General features: G+C 43.6%; 2 protein-coding genes across 5 annotated transcripts in view; one reads left to right on the forward strand and one right to left on the reverse strand.

The window, feature by feature from the left end:
• The first annotated feature begins 303 nt into the window (after nucleotides 1-303).
• On the forward strand, nucleotides 304-14367 carry PDHA1 (pyruvate dehydrogenase E1 subunit alpha 1). 2 transcript variants are annotated; one of them, XM_075429186.1, is made up of 12 exons: nucleotides 304-496; nucleotides 1965-1979; nucleotides 3404-3472; nucleotides 5494-5667; nucleotides 6404-6530; nucleotides 8961-9052; nucleotides 9429-9521; nucleotides 10812-10967; nucleotides 11210-11281; nucleotides 12135-12202; nucleotides 13059-13167; nucleotides 13896-14367. In XM_075429186.1, the coding sequence occupies exons 1-12, from the start codon at nucleotides 428-430 to the stop codon at nucleotides 14058-14060; spliced, it is 1209 nt and encodes a 402-aa protein (XP_075285301.1). In that variant the 5' UTR covers nucleotides 304-427; the 3' UTR covers nucleotides 14061-14367. The 2 variants fall into 2 exon arrangements, with proteins under 2 accessions (XP_075285301.1, XP_075285308.1); XM_075429193.1 differs by lacking the exon at nucleotides 1965-1979.
• Nucleotides 14368-14458: 91 nt separating this feature from the next.
• Nucleotides 14459-15429, reverse strand: part of MAP3K15 (mitogen-activated protein kinase kinase kinase 15) — a 97558-nt gene continuing 96587 nt past the window's right edge. Inside the window, exon 30 of one of the 3 annotated variants that reach the window (XM_075429118.1) lies at nucleotides 14459-15016. In XM_075429118.1, coding sequence (XP_075285233.1) covers nucleotides 14896-15016 — 121 coding nt within the window. In that variant the 3' untranslated portion in view covers nucleotides 14459-14895. The remainder of the gene's footprint in view (nucleotides 15017-15429) is intronic. The other 2 variants (XM_075429124.1, XM_075429133.1) reach the window with 2 other exon arrangements.

Genomic DNA, 15429 nt, shown 5'->3' on the forward strand with positions numbered 1-15429 from the left:
GCTCGAATCCAAATTAGACCTTTTTGACCTTTAATGACCGGCTCCTGAGCCCCTCCCGCCTGGAGGGAGGGGGTCTCGTTGATCCCCAGCGCCGCCGCCCCTCCCGCACACCCGCCACAGACCCCCGCCCGGGGCTCCCCAGCGCCAGGACAGGCGAAGCGAGGCCCGGCCCGGCCCGCCCCGCCTGGCGGGCTCGCGGGGCGCCAGAACCCCGCCCGCCACCGCCCGCCGCGCATGCGCGCCGCGGAGCAGGCACGCAGGGAAAGGCGCCGCTTGGCCCGCCGCTGGGGGGCCGGTCCTGGCTGGCGTCACTGCGGGGAGAGGGTCGGTTGGCCGGGGGGCGGGCGGTTGGCGGTCGCGGCCGGGGCGGCGGCGGCGGCTGAAGGAGACTCGAGGACGGGGTCCCGCTGCCGGCCCTCGCCGCTCCATGCGCAAGATGCTGCTGGCCGCGCTCTCCCGGGTGCTGCAGGGTCCGGCCGCTGCCGCCGGGAGGACGGTGAGTGGGCTGGCGCGGCCCGGCGTCAGGGCCCGGCTGCCGCCGCGGGCCCGCGCTTTGGGAGCAGCCCCGGGACAGCGGCCGGCGGCCCGCTTACCGGCTTCCGGCGGCAAAATAAAAAGAGAAAAAAGGGGATTTCCCGGCCCCCCTCCTGCTGTGCGCGCAGAACCGGGTGGAAATCAAACGGCGCGGCGGGTCTCGCCTTGTAACTGCCTTCCGCGAGCGCGGCGGGACCGCGTAGGCCGCGCCGGGCCGCTGCTCCTTCCCGGCGCTGGGAGCGGGGCCGGCGGCTGCCTGCCCTGCCTTGCCCTGCCCGAGAGCCCCGGCAGCTCTGCGCGCCGCCGTCTCTCTGCTGTCCGTGCGTTCAGCGGGTGCGAAGCGTTGCCGTTGGCTCCCGGAACCCTGCGCTGGGCCTTTCGCTCCGGCTTGGTTCGTGCGTTTGTGCTCCGAGCGTCGGCGCGGGTCAGGCCCCGCGCAGGGGGTCAGCGTGCGCTGCTCCTTCCCTGCTGGCTGCGGCCGTCTGGCCTGTGCTGAGCTGCTTCGCATTTCTTCGCTCAGACAGCGGTCTCTTTTCATCTCTTCCCGAATGTTCTTCCAAATTCTGGTCGTTGTTTGTTGGTTTTTATTAGCAGTAGTGTTTCGTTTGTTGTGTTTTATCTCTTCTGTGTGAGAAGGCTTCAGAACTTACTTTTACCTTTTCATTGTCCTTATTCCATTACTGTGGCCATGAGGAGAAATTAACCCTGCTGAAAAAGATTGTTGGCGAGGTGAAGTCAGCGTTGAAGGGTACTTTGTGGTGATTGGAAGTCGGCTGCCTTTTTGCCCTGGAGAGCAGATCTGTTACTGTGCCACCGTTCGGAAGTAGCTCACCTCGCATTCACTTCTTGTGGAAAAAGCAGGCAGGTGGCTGCATTCACAAGAATGGCACGAGAGAGCAGATTTACCAGAAGATCTTCCTATCTCCGTGGGGACTATGTATCTGAAAGTATTTCCTAATTTACAATTAAAATAGCTATATTAAAATTTTTAAACATGGGTGCCTACAATTAGTTCCTTACTGCAAGTACTAGGCCTGCTCCTGACATACTGCATTTTCCTGGAAGTCCAAACTAGATCTGGTTTGGATACCTGAACAGAGGTTTTTTGGATCCTGGTGATTGCCAGATATGGAAATATTTGTCTTGAATTGTTCCTGTGCATTTATTGCAAAGGTATAAATTACGGAATAAATAGAAGGAGCCTTAATCCATAAAGCAGTGTTTTATACCTACTTTGAGCGTATTACAAAGCGTAAAGATGGATTTCTGTGATGCAGAGCTTACCTGTAAGGAAACTACCTCTTACAGTGTTCTAGCTGGCTAATAATTTGCTGACTTCTCTTGTCCTAATTATTACAGTTACTTACTATTCTCTTTCTTCTTTTTTTTTTTTTTATTTTATTTTTTCCTTCCAAATGCTGCTATCCTAGGGAGCTGTTAGTGAGGTAAGACCTGAATCAGTTATGTCAAGGTTTGTTTCTGACGTGTGTACTAGCCATGTATTGAACTTTTGCATTTATGTCGTATTCAGGGCAGGAGGGGTTGGACCAGGTGGCTTACAAAGGCGCCTTCCAGCCTCTGCTATCCTGTGATTCTGCGAATCCCAAACTCTTGATTTACTTCCAACTCTAGAAGTAAACCAGCTTTTCTGGACTGACAGTACTGATGCAATGTGGTAGACAGTGTAGAAACTTGTTTTAAATTAAAAACTCTAAATATTTAATCTGATAATGGGGTGGGAGGGGAGGAGGGAGATCATGATTGCTAAATCAAATAGGCAACAGCGTAGGTAACCAAGATGGACTGAGGAATTTCTCCTGACTTTTTTCCAAGCTTTATACCTATCAGTCAGACCTTTTTTGGAGACAGTGATGTGGACGTTCTCAAAATTTTGAAATAACAAACCTTCAGCTAAATGTATGTGAATTCCATGGTTGAATGAGCTGCTAAAATTTATGTGTAACTTAATTAGCAATACAATTTTGCCGCTAAAGATGCAGTGCATTTCTTATACTACATCCACAGTGCATACGTGGACAGATGAATATCCTACCTGATGCTGCAGTGAAGCTTACTAAAGTTATCTAAAAACACCAGATGTTGATTAGTCAATAGCTTGTGCTCATTCTTTAAGACAGAACAGTAATATATTTTTATTCATCCTTTTTATCTCTCCTCTACCATGCCATACTTTCTGTTGTTCTGTGTTTCATGTCTCCTCAGGTATGTCACCTTTTATGTTTCTGTATCATTTTTTAGTAGCAGCCATGCTGTTACCCACTTAAATGATACTCTCTCTCTTCATTGTTATTGCCTTGCATCGCCCCAGCTTCTCTTCCTATTGAAAAGAAAGAGTGAGAGTAGTTCATAGGCTGGAAATCTGCTGGATTGTTTTGTTTTGCTGTGTTTGGGTGGTTTTGTTTTTTGTTTCTTTAAAAAAAAAAAAAAAAATGTTTTTTGTTCTGTCAAGGCAAAATTCCAGTCAGCGCAGACAGTCATCAAGATCTGTCTTGGCTGTCCGCACTTATATAGGCAATCTGGCAAGTGAAGGGAAAAATAATGATTTTTGTAGTTTTGATGCCTTTCACAGTCTTTTGAAACTTACTGGTTTTATTTTAGATAGTCAGGGGTATTACAAAGTTAAAACTCTCTTTTCTTTTTCTAATCTTAATTTTAAATACTGGGTTTTAAAGGACTTCTAGCACATATGTACAAAATAAAAGTTCTTTAGTGCTATAAGGATATGACACTAGCGGGTTTAATTCACAAATTATTTCAATTTGAGAGTACTGTTAGAAATTATTTGAGAATTTTACTTTTGATAATTATATTTAAATACTGCTAATGTTTTGGTTTTGTCTTTTTTAAGGCATCGCGAGTGATGGTCGCATCACGTAACTATGCAGACTTTGCAAGTGAAGCTACATTTGAAATTAAGGTAAAGAAGCTGAACACTTAATACTGGGCATTCTTGTAATTGTTTGTTTTAGATCTTGACATGATGGACTTGCCCCCTTTTCAGTTAGAAAAATATGGCTTTAATTTAGAACCGTGGAATAGTTTGGGTTGGAAGGGACGTTTAGAGGCCATCTAGCCCAACGCCCCTGCAGTGAGCAGGGACATCTTCAACCAGCTCAGGTTGCTCAGAGCCCCGTCCAGCCTGGCCTTGAACACTGCCAGGGAGGGGGCCTCCACAGCTTCTCTGGGCGGCCTGTGCCAGTGTTTCACCACCCTCATTGTAAAAAATTTCTTTCTTATATCCAGTCTAAATCTGCCCTCTCTTAGTTTAAAACCATTTACCCCTTGTCCTATCGCAACAGGCCCTGCTAAAAAGCCTGTCTGCATCTTCCTTATAGGCCCCCTTCAGGTACTGGAAGGCTGCAATAAGGTCTCCCCGGAGCCTTCTCTTCTCCAGGCTGAACAGCCCCAGCACTCCCAGCCTTTCCGCACAGGAGAGGTGTTCCATCCCTCTGATCATTTTTGTGGCCCTCCTCTGGACCTGCTCCAACAGGTCCAAATTCCAGAACCAAACCCCTCGCTATCTGGCCTGATTGCTAAATGCAGCTGAAAGTACTGTGCTGGGCAGTATGTAGTAATGTTACCTGTTTCTTAAGAATGTGAAGTTGTGATTCTTTGCAGCTGTGATACTGCAGCACAAGTCTGAGTGGAATCACAAAGAAGCCAAAGAACCTTTTCTGTTCTGAGGGAAGAGTATTAATGCTTCCTTAAAGCTTTTAAAACAAATAGCTGGTATTTGCTGCATACTCGTCTTTCCATCTCCCTTTTGTTTATGGAGTCATGGGTGCTGTATCACAGATGTACAGCAATATAGGAGGAAAAAATATGGCGTCCTCTTTAATGCTTGACTTGGTGCTGCTCAAAAAATGTGCGTTCTGTCAGCTTTCCACAGTGGCTAGGTCCAAGGAAACAGTGATGCTTCTGTTGGCAGTAGCTTTTGTGCTGGCTTTTCATTTAGGAACTGATAAAAGAAACTTGGAAAGAAATTATTTAGTTTTCCTTTTACCCTCTCCCTGTTTGTCCGTGCCTTAAAGTATTAAAATTGTTTCACAGGCAGAAGGGAGGGGAAAATATGTTTATATGAAAAGTCTTTTCTGAGTAGATACAGTGTTTACCATTTGGTCCTGTCTTGATTACAAGACTCTTAAGTTTCTATTGTTATGTGAACTCTGAAGCAGAGCTGTCCTAAGAGTAGTGTGCACATGTGTTATATCAAATTCATCTAGCTGTCAGTGGATTTGCTTTGGAGAGACTTTGCTTTTATATAAACTGTCTTTAATCTGTATATCAGTATTTTGGCTGTTTAATCTGCACTGACGGAGTAATTTGTTTGGTCTGCTCCACTGAACTTGAGTGGTTTTTGGATTTTTTTCTTCTAATTTCTGTTTTGTGTGGGTACTTAAAATCAGACCTCCATGCAACTCTGTTGAGCCCATGGTTTGGGGAGGAAGTTGTGGTACACATTATGGTTTGACTGGCAGGGTGGCTGGTGCAACAGTGGTTTATTACTGCTTGTAAGAAGTGGTGGTAGAGGAGGTGAATTCGTGTCTTAGGACCAAAACTTACAAACTGTTTCACAAAGGAAAATGTCTTGTCTCTTCACTAAGCCTCTGTAGCTCTTACCAAGTATTTGGCGTGCAGCAACCACGTAAATGTGCTTTTATGGTGTTTGTGAGGACTTTAGTTTGCCTACTGCTAGTAGGAACTACAAGGCTTTATTTCATGAGTGGAAATCTGTCTTTATTACAAATAAAGCTTGTATTTCCCAGAATTTGGAAATAATGCACAAACTTTACAGTTATTTTGATCTATGAATTTAGGGCTTGCTGGCTTTCTTTTTTAAGAGATATTAAAAGCTGAATTTGAAAGCGGTATGTGATAAGAAAAAGTGATACTCATAAATGGGATGAATTACTTTCAAGTACTCGTTCAACTTTGCAGAAATGTGACCTCCATCGCCTGGAAGAAGGCCCTAGTACCACGGCAGTAATGACTCGAGAGGAAGGGCTCCATTACTACAAGACAATGCAGACCATACGACGCATGGAGCTGAAGTCTGACCAGCTGTACAAGCAGAAGATTATTCGTGGCTTCTGCCACTTATATGATGGTCAGGTAAGAATTTTTTTTTTTTTGAAAGGTTTTATATTACCTTACCTTAATGTAGGTGTTTGAATAGAGCAGAGAGTAAATCTAGAACTGAGTATCTATGTACAATGTCTGAAATTGTAGATGGGTCCATGATTTAGTTCATTAGTTCTTTAAAAGCAATGTCTGAACACACAAGGGGATCCCTGAGATCTTGGGACAGCAATAGGAAGAGAGAGAAGATAAGGTGCAGCTGAAGATCAGCTGAATGTGAGGAATAAACAACTCTGGCGTATTAAGTTAAACACGTTTGGAGGCCCAAATCTTCTTCCTCAAGCTTCGTTGGTGTTTTTTGTTCCAGTGGCTCTAGATCGTCTGCCCACTAAAAAGCAACAGCCAGGAGAAGGGACTTCATGAACATCTCTCTCCATTCCCCCCTGCCATTTTTGAACTGCAGTTGTTTATATGCTTCATTTGGGAGACAGTTGTAGAAGAAGTCCACAGATCTTTGTAGCTTCTGGTTCACCTCCTGTCTGCTTTTGTTAATCAATCAAAATCAAGACAGGCTGGAATTCAGAACCCAAGGCTGTTGTAGCTCCAGGCTCTGCAAACACAGGCCTGCGAGACCTTGGGGTTTGAGGTAGTCTCCTCTATCTGTGCTCTTCCTGTTTTCTGCTGGTATTTGAATTATTTGGGACCATAGCTAGCCCTTGCCATGCTGCTGACTGAAAATTGTGTGCTTTTCTTCATTCCTTTGTAACAGGAGGCTTGCTGTGTAGGGCTTGAGGTTGCCATAAAGCCTACAGACCATGTGATAACAGCTTACAGAGCTCATGGCTTTACCTATGCACGAGGAGTGCCTGTCCGAGAAATTCTCGCTGAACTTACAGGTTTGTGCAAAGTAAAGTGAGGATTTGCATGCTGCTGTACTTGTGTCAGATTTTTTAATTTAAATTCAAAAATTATGTTGATGCACAAAGCATACTGGGGCTTCAGAAGCAGTTTTGTGACATAGCACAATAGATCAATTCTCTAATTTTATTCTGCAACCACTTTTTATTACGAAACATATGTCATAAAGAAGATTTTACGTACTGGTAGTTCTAAAGCGCATCTTCAGAAGGTTTTTCTTGATGCCATATGTTGTATTTGTGGTGCTACAGCAGCTTGTGTAAATGGAGCTTGCTGGTGGTAGACATTTATTCTCAATAGGACAAGGCATTACCCTCCCTGAGAGACAGACTTGGATTTTCAGAACTAAACTGCTGAAGCCTTAGGAAGGCTGGTAAACACTCCCTGTAATCATAGACTGAGTGGTTTGGGAATAATTTAACTGTAACAAGACCATTATCTAGACAGATCTAAAATTTAGTGGAATGGAGAGAAGGTTGTTCACAACTGGGTCATAGGTGGAGCCAGGAAGAGAGGAGTGGGTCGGCCTGCTGAGCTCTTAGAGGTCTGTGAAAGGATGCCAGCAGTGAAAAATGAACGAGGAGTTTGAAGGTGTTGATGAATCATTGATATAATAAAGTCTTTATCTGAGAATTTGCATGCTCAAAACATTAATACAGGAAAGTGCATTTTGAAGGCAGAGAGGAGGTATGGCTTCATACACGAAGAATGGATGTGTGTGTTAAGAACGCAGGTTAGTAACCTTCACAAAAGCCCAGAGTCTGGTGGATGATCGATTCGCCAGGTGTCACTGGATACTGACAAGAGAGGGGAGAGTAAATAAGGAGATTGTCATGACTGAAGTCTGCTGTTGGCCCTGAAACTGCAAATATCAGCGATGATATCAATTTATTTCTTTTCACAACATGCATCATGTGCTGTAGCATTATGCTTGGGTTTAGCGGGGTTAATTGGAAAAGAGCAGCTGCAGTACAGGGACTGTTGTTACAAGAAATGATGCTCAGGCCAAGTTTCTGGAGAGGAGTGCTGCTAGAGCTGGTTCTTGCAAATAAAGATCTTGACTGAAAATGCCAAACTGAAAGACAGCCTGAGTTGGAATGACGCGAAAATTACAGAATTAAGAAGTCCTTGAAGGAGCAGGAAGCAGTCACGCAAGGACTAGTAGGTAAGATCCTGCAGGAAACAAACTACAGAAAAGGACTTTTCAGGAAAATTGACAATTCGTCGAGAAATGGTTTTGTGGACGTCAAGACAGATTGTTCTAAGGAAAGTAGAAAGTACAGCAAAAAATGGCATTGGTAAATCAGGAGTTCTTAGCTATGATACAAGGAAGGATTGTATGAAAAGTGGAGGGAGATTGCTGAAGTTTAATTACACTTAATAGAAATAGTCTTCTGATTAAATTTAGACAATTTTTTTTGTTGTTTTCTTTTCTGTTTTGGCTCTAACTGGCAGAATCCATAAAAGCTCACATGAAACCAATTCATAAGCATATGGAAGGTACAAGAGAAACCAATAATAAAAAACAATTCACTACTAAGTAAGGAACAGAAGTACAAATTGCAGAAAGAGATCCAGTGTTCAGCTTCTAAAATGCACACCAAGGCTAAGGCAAGCAAATCAACCAAATAAGCTGTGCTTACTAGAAATAAAATGGAAGCCTCTGTAGTTTGTAACAAAACAGAATAAGAAATGGAATGGGCTGATGAGAAATTCTGTGCTCTTAGATCAGCTCATTTAAATAGGGTTTGTTGTAGTGCTTCACGGACCACCAGTTATCTTCAAACTACAGCTTGAATAAAGCTGGGCTGCCTGACTTTTTGATATTTATCTATGGGTGGGGAGTTTGTGGTGGTTTTGTTGTGTTTTGTTTTTCTTTTTTTGTTTTTTTTAAATGTCCTATCAGTAATTTTTACTTCTGGTTACTATCACAGGGAAGAGAAGTGTAGGTTATTGCAACTAATTTGGAACAGTGTTCACACCTTTCTTGCAGAAGCCAGAAGTAGTAAGGGCTGTATATACTTCTTCTTACAGGTTATGTGTATGAGAAATCTAGACCATGTTGGCTATTAAAAAAAACCCACCATATTTTTCGGAAAGTGCTTTTGTATCATAGGACACTGAAACTTCTTGGTTGGTTTTAAAAATTCTTCTTAATCTCAGTCTGCATTTCCTGAATTATGCTTTCATTATCATTCTCTTTTTTTTTTCCCCCCCTTCTCTTGTTTGTTTTGTGATATATTTAACGGTAAACTCTTTGGGAAGAGGCCATTGTATCACAACTCCACATGAATCTAGTCACAGCAACATGGTCTTAGCGTTATTACCTTTAGGAATTTAATTAGATGTTCCCATTTGCATAGTATTTTTCTTCTGAAAAAACTAAATGCTTGTTATTCATGTTTCAGGTCGAAAAGGAGGATGTGTGAAGGGAAAAGGAGGATCAATGCATATGTATACCAAAAACTTCTATGGTGGCAATGGTATTGTTGGTGCTCAGGTATACACATATACACATTCTGCTTTAAGGCACGAGTTGAATTTGGCTCGTGTCCTGTGCCAGTATTTTCCTCTCATTTTTGTGGTGTGAGCTTGTATGCAGATACCCTTGCTCTGTGGCTATTCAATCTGTTATGTCTTTATTCTGGTTTGCTCACCATTTTGTAAACTGTAGCAAAAATGAACCGAAGTGAGAATATAGTTAATGTTTATATTTTGGCTGTAATACAGATTGGAACAAATGGAAGTGGGTTGTTAAAGTGTTTGCTGAGCAATCTCTGATGGGGTAAATGTCTCTTTATGGTTCATAAGCTGCCTATCTCCAACTCCTCTAAACATTATCCTAACATTTGGGTTTGTCCTGCACTCCGCAATAGGTTCCTCTGGGAGCTGGGATTGCGCTGGCCTGTAAATACTTTGGTAAAAACGAAGTCTGTCTGACACTCTATGGGGATGGTGCAGCCAACCAGGTAAAGGAGCTGTGTCCAGTGTGGGGCTGTGGGTTACCCGTTTCCCTTCGGGGTGGTGGAGAGGGCACTTTTCACCCTGCCAGTGTAGTGCCTGCAACGCAGGCAGCGCTGACGTGGAGCTCGTGCTGAGGTCTGTGTGTTGGGCTGTCTGCTGCAAGGGTGCCTTATTAAAGGGGTTCATTGATACTGAAAAAGCGATTCTGGAGAGAGAAGGCGCTGTACGCCCTCTGGCCTGCCGTCTGCCGCAGTTTTTCTTAGGGCTATTGTTGTGAAGTGCTGTTCCCCAAGACCAGCTTCACATCGGTGGCTGGGCATCTTGCAGATTTTGGACCCTGGCACATCTTACTTGTGTTGCCTTAGGCATTTGAGCAGGGCTGCATTTCAAGCACTGTGTAGTCTTCACAGCAGTGGTGCAGATGAATGGTTAAGAAGTGAATTGCTAGATGCTCTTTATATATCAGGAATGTAGCATATGCTTGGATTTTTTTATCATGTTTTGGCTCTGTCTCTGTCCTTCCCCACCACCATTTTAAACTCTGCCCTTGCCACTGGAGTGGAGGGGAAGCTTCCCTCCTGGAGTGCTTGAGATACTGAGGGAGTGAGTGGGGCTAATGGTTTGGTGTTCAAACACTGCGCAAGTCATGGGAGGAGGAGTTTCTAGTTACTCATGTTGTCTTCTTTCCAGTGGCTCACCTACGCGTAATACCCTGAAGTCTCTGTACTGCGAGGAGAGCTCTGAACGGTAGCAGCGAAGGACAGAGCGTCTCGCAGAGCCACTTGCTATTGACATTCATGTTAGCAGCAGAGACAGTAAGCCAGATAAGAAACTGGTGGTTTAGAGTGTACTGCTGGTACAATTTTCCACTTTGAAAATACAGGTGGAGGTCTTGGTTCTTGGTTGTCCCTGTCTGACATAGAGTAGCAAGGCTGATGCAGTCACTGTGCTCAGACTTTTCTTTTACTGTGCTGTAGCAGCGTCCTGCCAGATTAATCAGTTGTGAAGTTCTTTATGACTGTTGCTGAAATCCTTCAGTTAAAGTTGAAGGTTTTGTGCTACCCTAACACAGATACTGAAATAGGTTTAAAAATCAAGTTCTATAAACTGTTAAAGTTACCTTATGTAGTGTAGCTTCTCTTTTATTCCTGCTGAGCTGCAGCAAGTTGCTGGTTTCAGATCACTTCCAGTATTAACATTTCTCCTCGCTGACCTCTGCAACGGAAGGATTTTCAGTCGAGCCTAATGCTTGAGGGCTGCGCTCCTTGTCTATGTGTGCCTTGCTCTTCTTTCAGGGCCAGATATTTGAAACGTACAACATGGCCGCCTTGTGGAAGTTGCCGTGTATTTTCATCTGTGAGAACAACCGGTACGGAATGGGAACGTCGGTGGAAAGAGCCGCAGCCAGTACCGACTACTACAAACGAGGAGACTTTATTCCAGGGCTCAGGGCGAGTACAAGCACAGCTTTTTTTTTTCCTTTTTTTTTTGGGGGGGGGGGTGAGGGGGGAGTGAGGGGATGTGCATGCACACACCTGCACAATACATACATATGTCTGTATTTCTTATATTTAAAAAAATATTTGTAAATAAAGGAAAACTGAAACTGAATTCTTACAGCGCTTGTGCAAGTTCTGAAACTGGAAGTTTGGGGTTTGGCATTTTTGCCTCAACTTGTAGTTTTTGTTACCAGGTGGATGGCATGGATGTTCTCTGCGTTCGAGAAGCGGCAAAGTTTGCAGCCGAGTACTGTAGAGCTGGAAAAGTAAGTCTGTGATCACCATTCCTTTTCCACAGGTGAAATTCTTAGCCAGATTATTGCTGCATAAAAAGTTCCTCATCTAGCCCATTTTCTCCAGTCACTGTTGAAACTTTATTGGATCATTATTTCATTTTTTTCTCCACAGTATTGAACCTGTAAGCAATTGAGTGGTTCTTTAATTTTGTTAGAATTTATTAACATGCAATTGGTATTTAACCAAGCATTAAAAAAATTATATAGATATCCTGATGCCCTGTCATCTTTTCCCCTATTTCTCCCCCAGTTAAATTCTGTTGTGAAAGGTGTGCAGACTGTCAGGCAGTTGTGTTCTTTGTGAAGAGATTAATTAGAGGAAGCATCAAGGAAAGTAGTAGTCATTCTGTATTTACAAGTGGAAAGTGAAGTAAAAGTTTTGTGAGTCACCATTAGTGTCTGTCACCCAAGTGTGATACACTGATTCTGAAGATTCTTAATATTTGGTGAAGTAATGCTGGGAATGTGGAACAGAAAAAGAAAAGCGTTCGTACAGAAGAATAAGCTTCTGTGAGTTACAATCTTACAGTGAAACAACAAGAAATTTGAAATAGTCAGAGTAATGGTGGGATGACATTGGAAGAAATTGTTTAATGCTGCTCTATAAGAACATGAGAAGAAATGCTTACGCTATCAACATACGCTGTCGTTTGAAAAAGTTTCATTTTACTAGTTCTGATAATGTTGTGCAGATTGAACTGAGAAAAAACACTGAATTGAAATCATTCATCACTGGTGCAATTCACCTGTAGCAAATACTTGCTTCTGTGACAACACATCTGTCCCTCCAGGCAGTAACACTCTCAGTGGTGTTCTTTTCCAGGGTCCTATTCTGATGGAGTTACAGACGTACCGCTACCATGGCCACAGTATGAGTGACCCTGGAATAAGGTACCGTGACATTCTTTCTTGGCACCGAAAACAAATAAGTATTGAGGGTCAAAATCCTGAAACTGTCATGGATTCGATGTTTAAATCTATTGTGAAGTGCACATAAAGATTGTGATGAAACTGCTGTGAGTAGTCTGACCACTCATCTTGTCACTCAGCTGATGATCTGTGGCCATGCAATGTTCTTGTTTTACTTGCAGGATTGAGAGATTTACTTGTAGAACAAGCATGAAGTCAGTTAAACCTCTGTGCTTTCTATTGATGAGTTCTGCTTTCAGTGTGACTTTATGGTGTGTGGTAATTCAGCTTTGACTGGAAAGCAGCGTGCTTTTCCAGGGTTTTTTAGAGTCTTTAAAATCCCGTAAGTTGAAACTATAAGAACAGTTTGGACTGTCAGGTCAAGCAGAGCACTTCTTAAGAACACAGCTACCCAGGTGCCAGAAGGACTGGGGCGCTGCTCCAGCTGACAGGTTGGAATTTTATCTGCGTGAAGCAGGGGTGCGTCCCGGCGCTTTGCTGGGAACGTGTAGGGAAGTGGAAGCAGGCACGAGGGGGAGAGGGGAAGGAGGAAGTACGGCCCCTCACAGCAATGGTGTCAGCCGGGGACTGCTCCCCTTCCCTGGCCTGCCTTACGTGCCAGTCCACAACCCCTTCAGCTCTGCTGCCGCGTACAGAGCCAAGAGGTCTGTAGCTGCAGCCATGCCACCCTTTGAGTGGGCCATGGTGCCGTGCTTCCATTGTGTTCCTGGCATTCTTTGGTCACACCTTTTTCTGAAAGTGAGCTGTGGCCAGAACGTTGCCTCCATTCACGGGTACCCCCTGAAGAAGGTCATGTCTTTGTTTGTCTTGCTCCTAGCTACCGTACGAGAGAAGAAATCCAAGAAGTGAGAAGCAAAAGTGATCCCATTACCTTGCTGAAGGACAGAATGGTCAACAATAACCTTGCAAGCATTGAAGAGCTAAAGGTATGGCTCTGAGCTGCTGTTTAAGCAGGCTCTTGAACATTCACACACCAATGGTCTATCATCTCTGAGAAGCACAGCGCAGGGTACTGTGCATCTCTTCTGTGACGTTCTTTAAAGTTTGTTTTAACGTCACTTTCGTTGGTGAAGGCGAGGTTTTGATGCAGACCGACTAAGGCGGTTGCACTCCGCTGGAAAGGCGTTTGGTGCTTGGGGGCTGACTGAAACTCAGCAGCGCAAGGCAAGGGTGTGTGGGGGGTGTGTGTGGGTGTGTCAGTGTTTCAAGTACAGCTCTTGTCATACACTGACATGTAGAAATCAAAATTGTCCAGGCTTTCTGGACCACCCGGGGAAGGGGTTAAGCCTCTGAAAGGGAAATGATCAGTAGTGAAAAATCCTAGAGAAGAAGCCAGAAACCCTCTAAGCGAATGTTGTAAAATCATCAACTCTTTTTAAAAAAAAAAGTGACACTGACATGCTCAGTATTTCGCAGAATCAGAATTGAAAATGTGGAGGCTCAGTGGGGTCATGTTCCCCTGGCAGTAAGCGACCCATACTAGCCAAAAGGGACGAAGGCTGTGGTGGAGGAGGAAGGAAGTTTTCACAGGTTTTTAATTTGTTATAGACAGTGTTAACACCAATTCTGACCAATACTTAATCATGGCACTTAAATTCAAAATTATGCTGCTTTTTCTGAGCTGTCTTCTAATAAGTGTCCATTTTTGGTGTAGGAAATTGATGTGGCAGTACGGAAGGAGATTGAGGAAGCTGCTCAGTTTGCTACCACTGACCCAGAGCCACCCTTGGAAGAACTAGGTAACCATATCTACTTCAATGAGCCCCCCTTCGAGGTGCGTGGCCCAAACCAGTGGATAAGGTACAAGTCTGTCAGCTAAAGGCCTCGTGGTTGGTGTAACTTATTTATAAGGATAAGTGAGTGCATTTACAGGAACTATAATGACTCGGAAGCGAACCTTAAGTTTATTTAAAAGCTTTTTCAAAACGTGTAGGGAAATCCACCTCAGTATGGATTTTTCTTAAACACATTGAATGTTGTTTCAGAAGGAGCTAAATTAAGAGAAAGCAGCAGTTTATTTAAATTGCTGTATACTTGCTTTACTGACCTTTCTTTAGATTGCTGTATGTGTTATGTACAGTGTAAAAAAAAAAATATATATAAAAATTAAACTTTAACCACATTTATCTGGTGGTCCGTTTGCTTTGTTTCTTGATGAACCACTTTCCAAAAAAACCCACCAAAACCCCCATTTGGCTGCTGTGTTTTTGCTGCAGAGAAGTTACTAAATGAAAACATCACACCAGGCTTTTCTTAGTAGTTCAGTGGGAGTAGCTTTAATACAAAAAGCTATGTACATTTGCCTTGTGAAGAGGTGACAGAGGCTGGAGCCTATCCCCTCCCTGCTGGAACCATCAGCCCGCAGAACTGTAACACATTATAAGTTTTCACAGTGCTAAAGCCAGTTCAGGTGTGTCGTACCTGTTTGCAGAAAGGTGGTTTCTTTCTTCAGCTGATGCTTTATATTACAGTGATAGACATTTGACTTCTGCATTACTCATAAATAATTCCAGTGCATTGACACCGACTTAAAAGCTGTTGCTATTCACTGTGTATTACACTGATGGTCAAACGAGCCACATAACTGTGCAAAACCTGCAAGGCCACTATACATACATATGTACATCTAATAATTTAAGTGTTAGGAATGTATCTCATTTGCTTATTCCCATTGCACGTTCTCCTTCCGAAGCTTTAATCTTCTGCCCTGCTGTCTTACCAGCTGTTTGTCGGTGGTTTAATATTGCATTCCAAATTCTGCAGAGAAGACCCCCCCTGTACGAAGAAGAATGGAGCACAGTTAGGGGAAGACTTCCTCATCTCCGTTACTTTAACATCAGCAAGAAGTAACCTCTAGAAATCCCAGGAATATCTGAGCTAGAACAGCACACAGCAAACACTCCGCTGCTTTAAGGTTATGGCTGAAACAACTTCCAGGTCAGCCAGGCCTTAACAGAATGATGATGAAAGGACTTGAATCAAGTTCTTCACAGCTGTTTTCCATATGATTACATCGTCCTGCATGGTGCAGAAATAGTTTCCAGCCTTGATAAATGACAAAACTTGGGTGGTTCAAAGCACCTGAGATGTTAGGCTGAGTCAGTTAAGGTGTGAAAAACTCTGAACAGAAAATCCCAAGTTGAAATTCATAGCCGTTGCTGCTAAACTGCCACTGACCTACTTGAATT

The sequence above is a fragment of the Opisthocomus hoazin genome, chromosome 1 (genome assembly GCF_030867145.1).
Source record: "Opisthocomus hoazin isolate bOpiHoa1 chromosome 1, bOpiHoa1.hap1, whole genome shotgun sequence".
Classification (NCBI taxonomy): domain Eukaryota; kingdom Metazoa; phylum Chordata; class Aves; order Opisthocomiformes; family Opisthocomidae; genus Opisthocomus; species Opisthocomus hoazin.

What these genes read in the sequence shown, in the direction of transcription:
- PDHA1 (XM_075429186.1), top strand. Translation starts at nt 428, where the DNA reads ATGCGCAAGATGCTGCTGGCCGCGCTCTCCCGGGTGCTGCAGGGTCCG. An exon ending in ACTTTATTCCAGGGCTCAGG is followed by an intron (nt 10,968 to 11,209) that starts GCGAGTACAAGC and finishes TTTTGTTACCAG; the next exon opens with GTGGATGGCATGGATGTTCT. An exon ending in ATGAGTGACCCTGGAATAAG is followed by an intron (nt 12,203 to 13,058) that starts GTACCGTGACAT and finishes TCTTGCTCCTAG; the next exon opens with CTACCGTACGAGAGAAGAAA.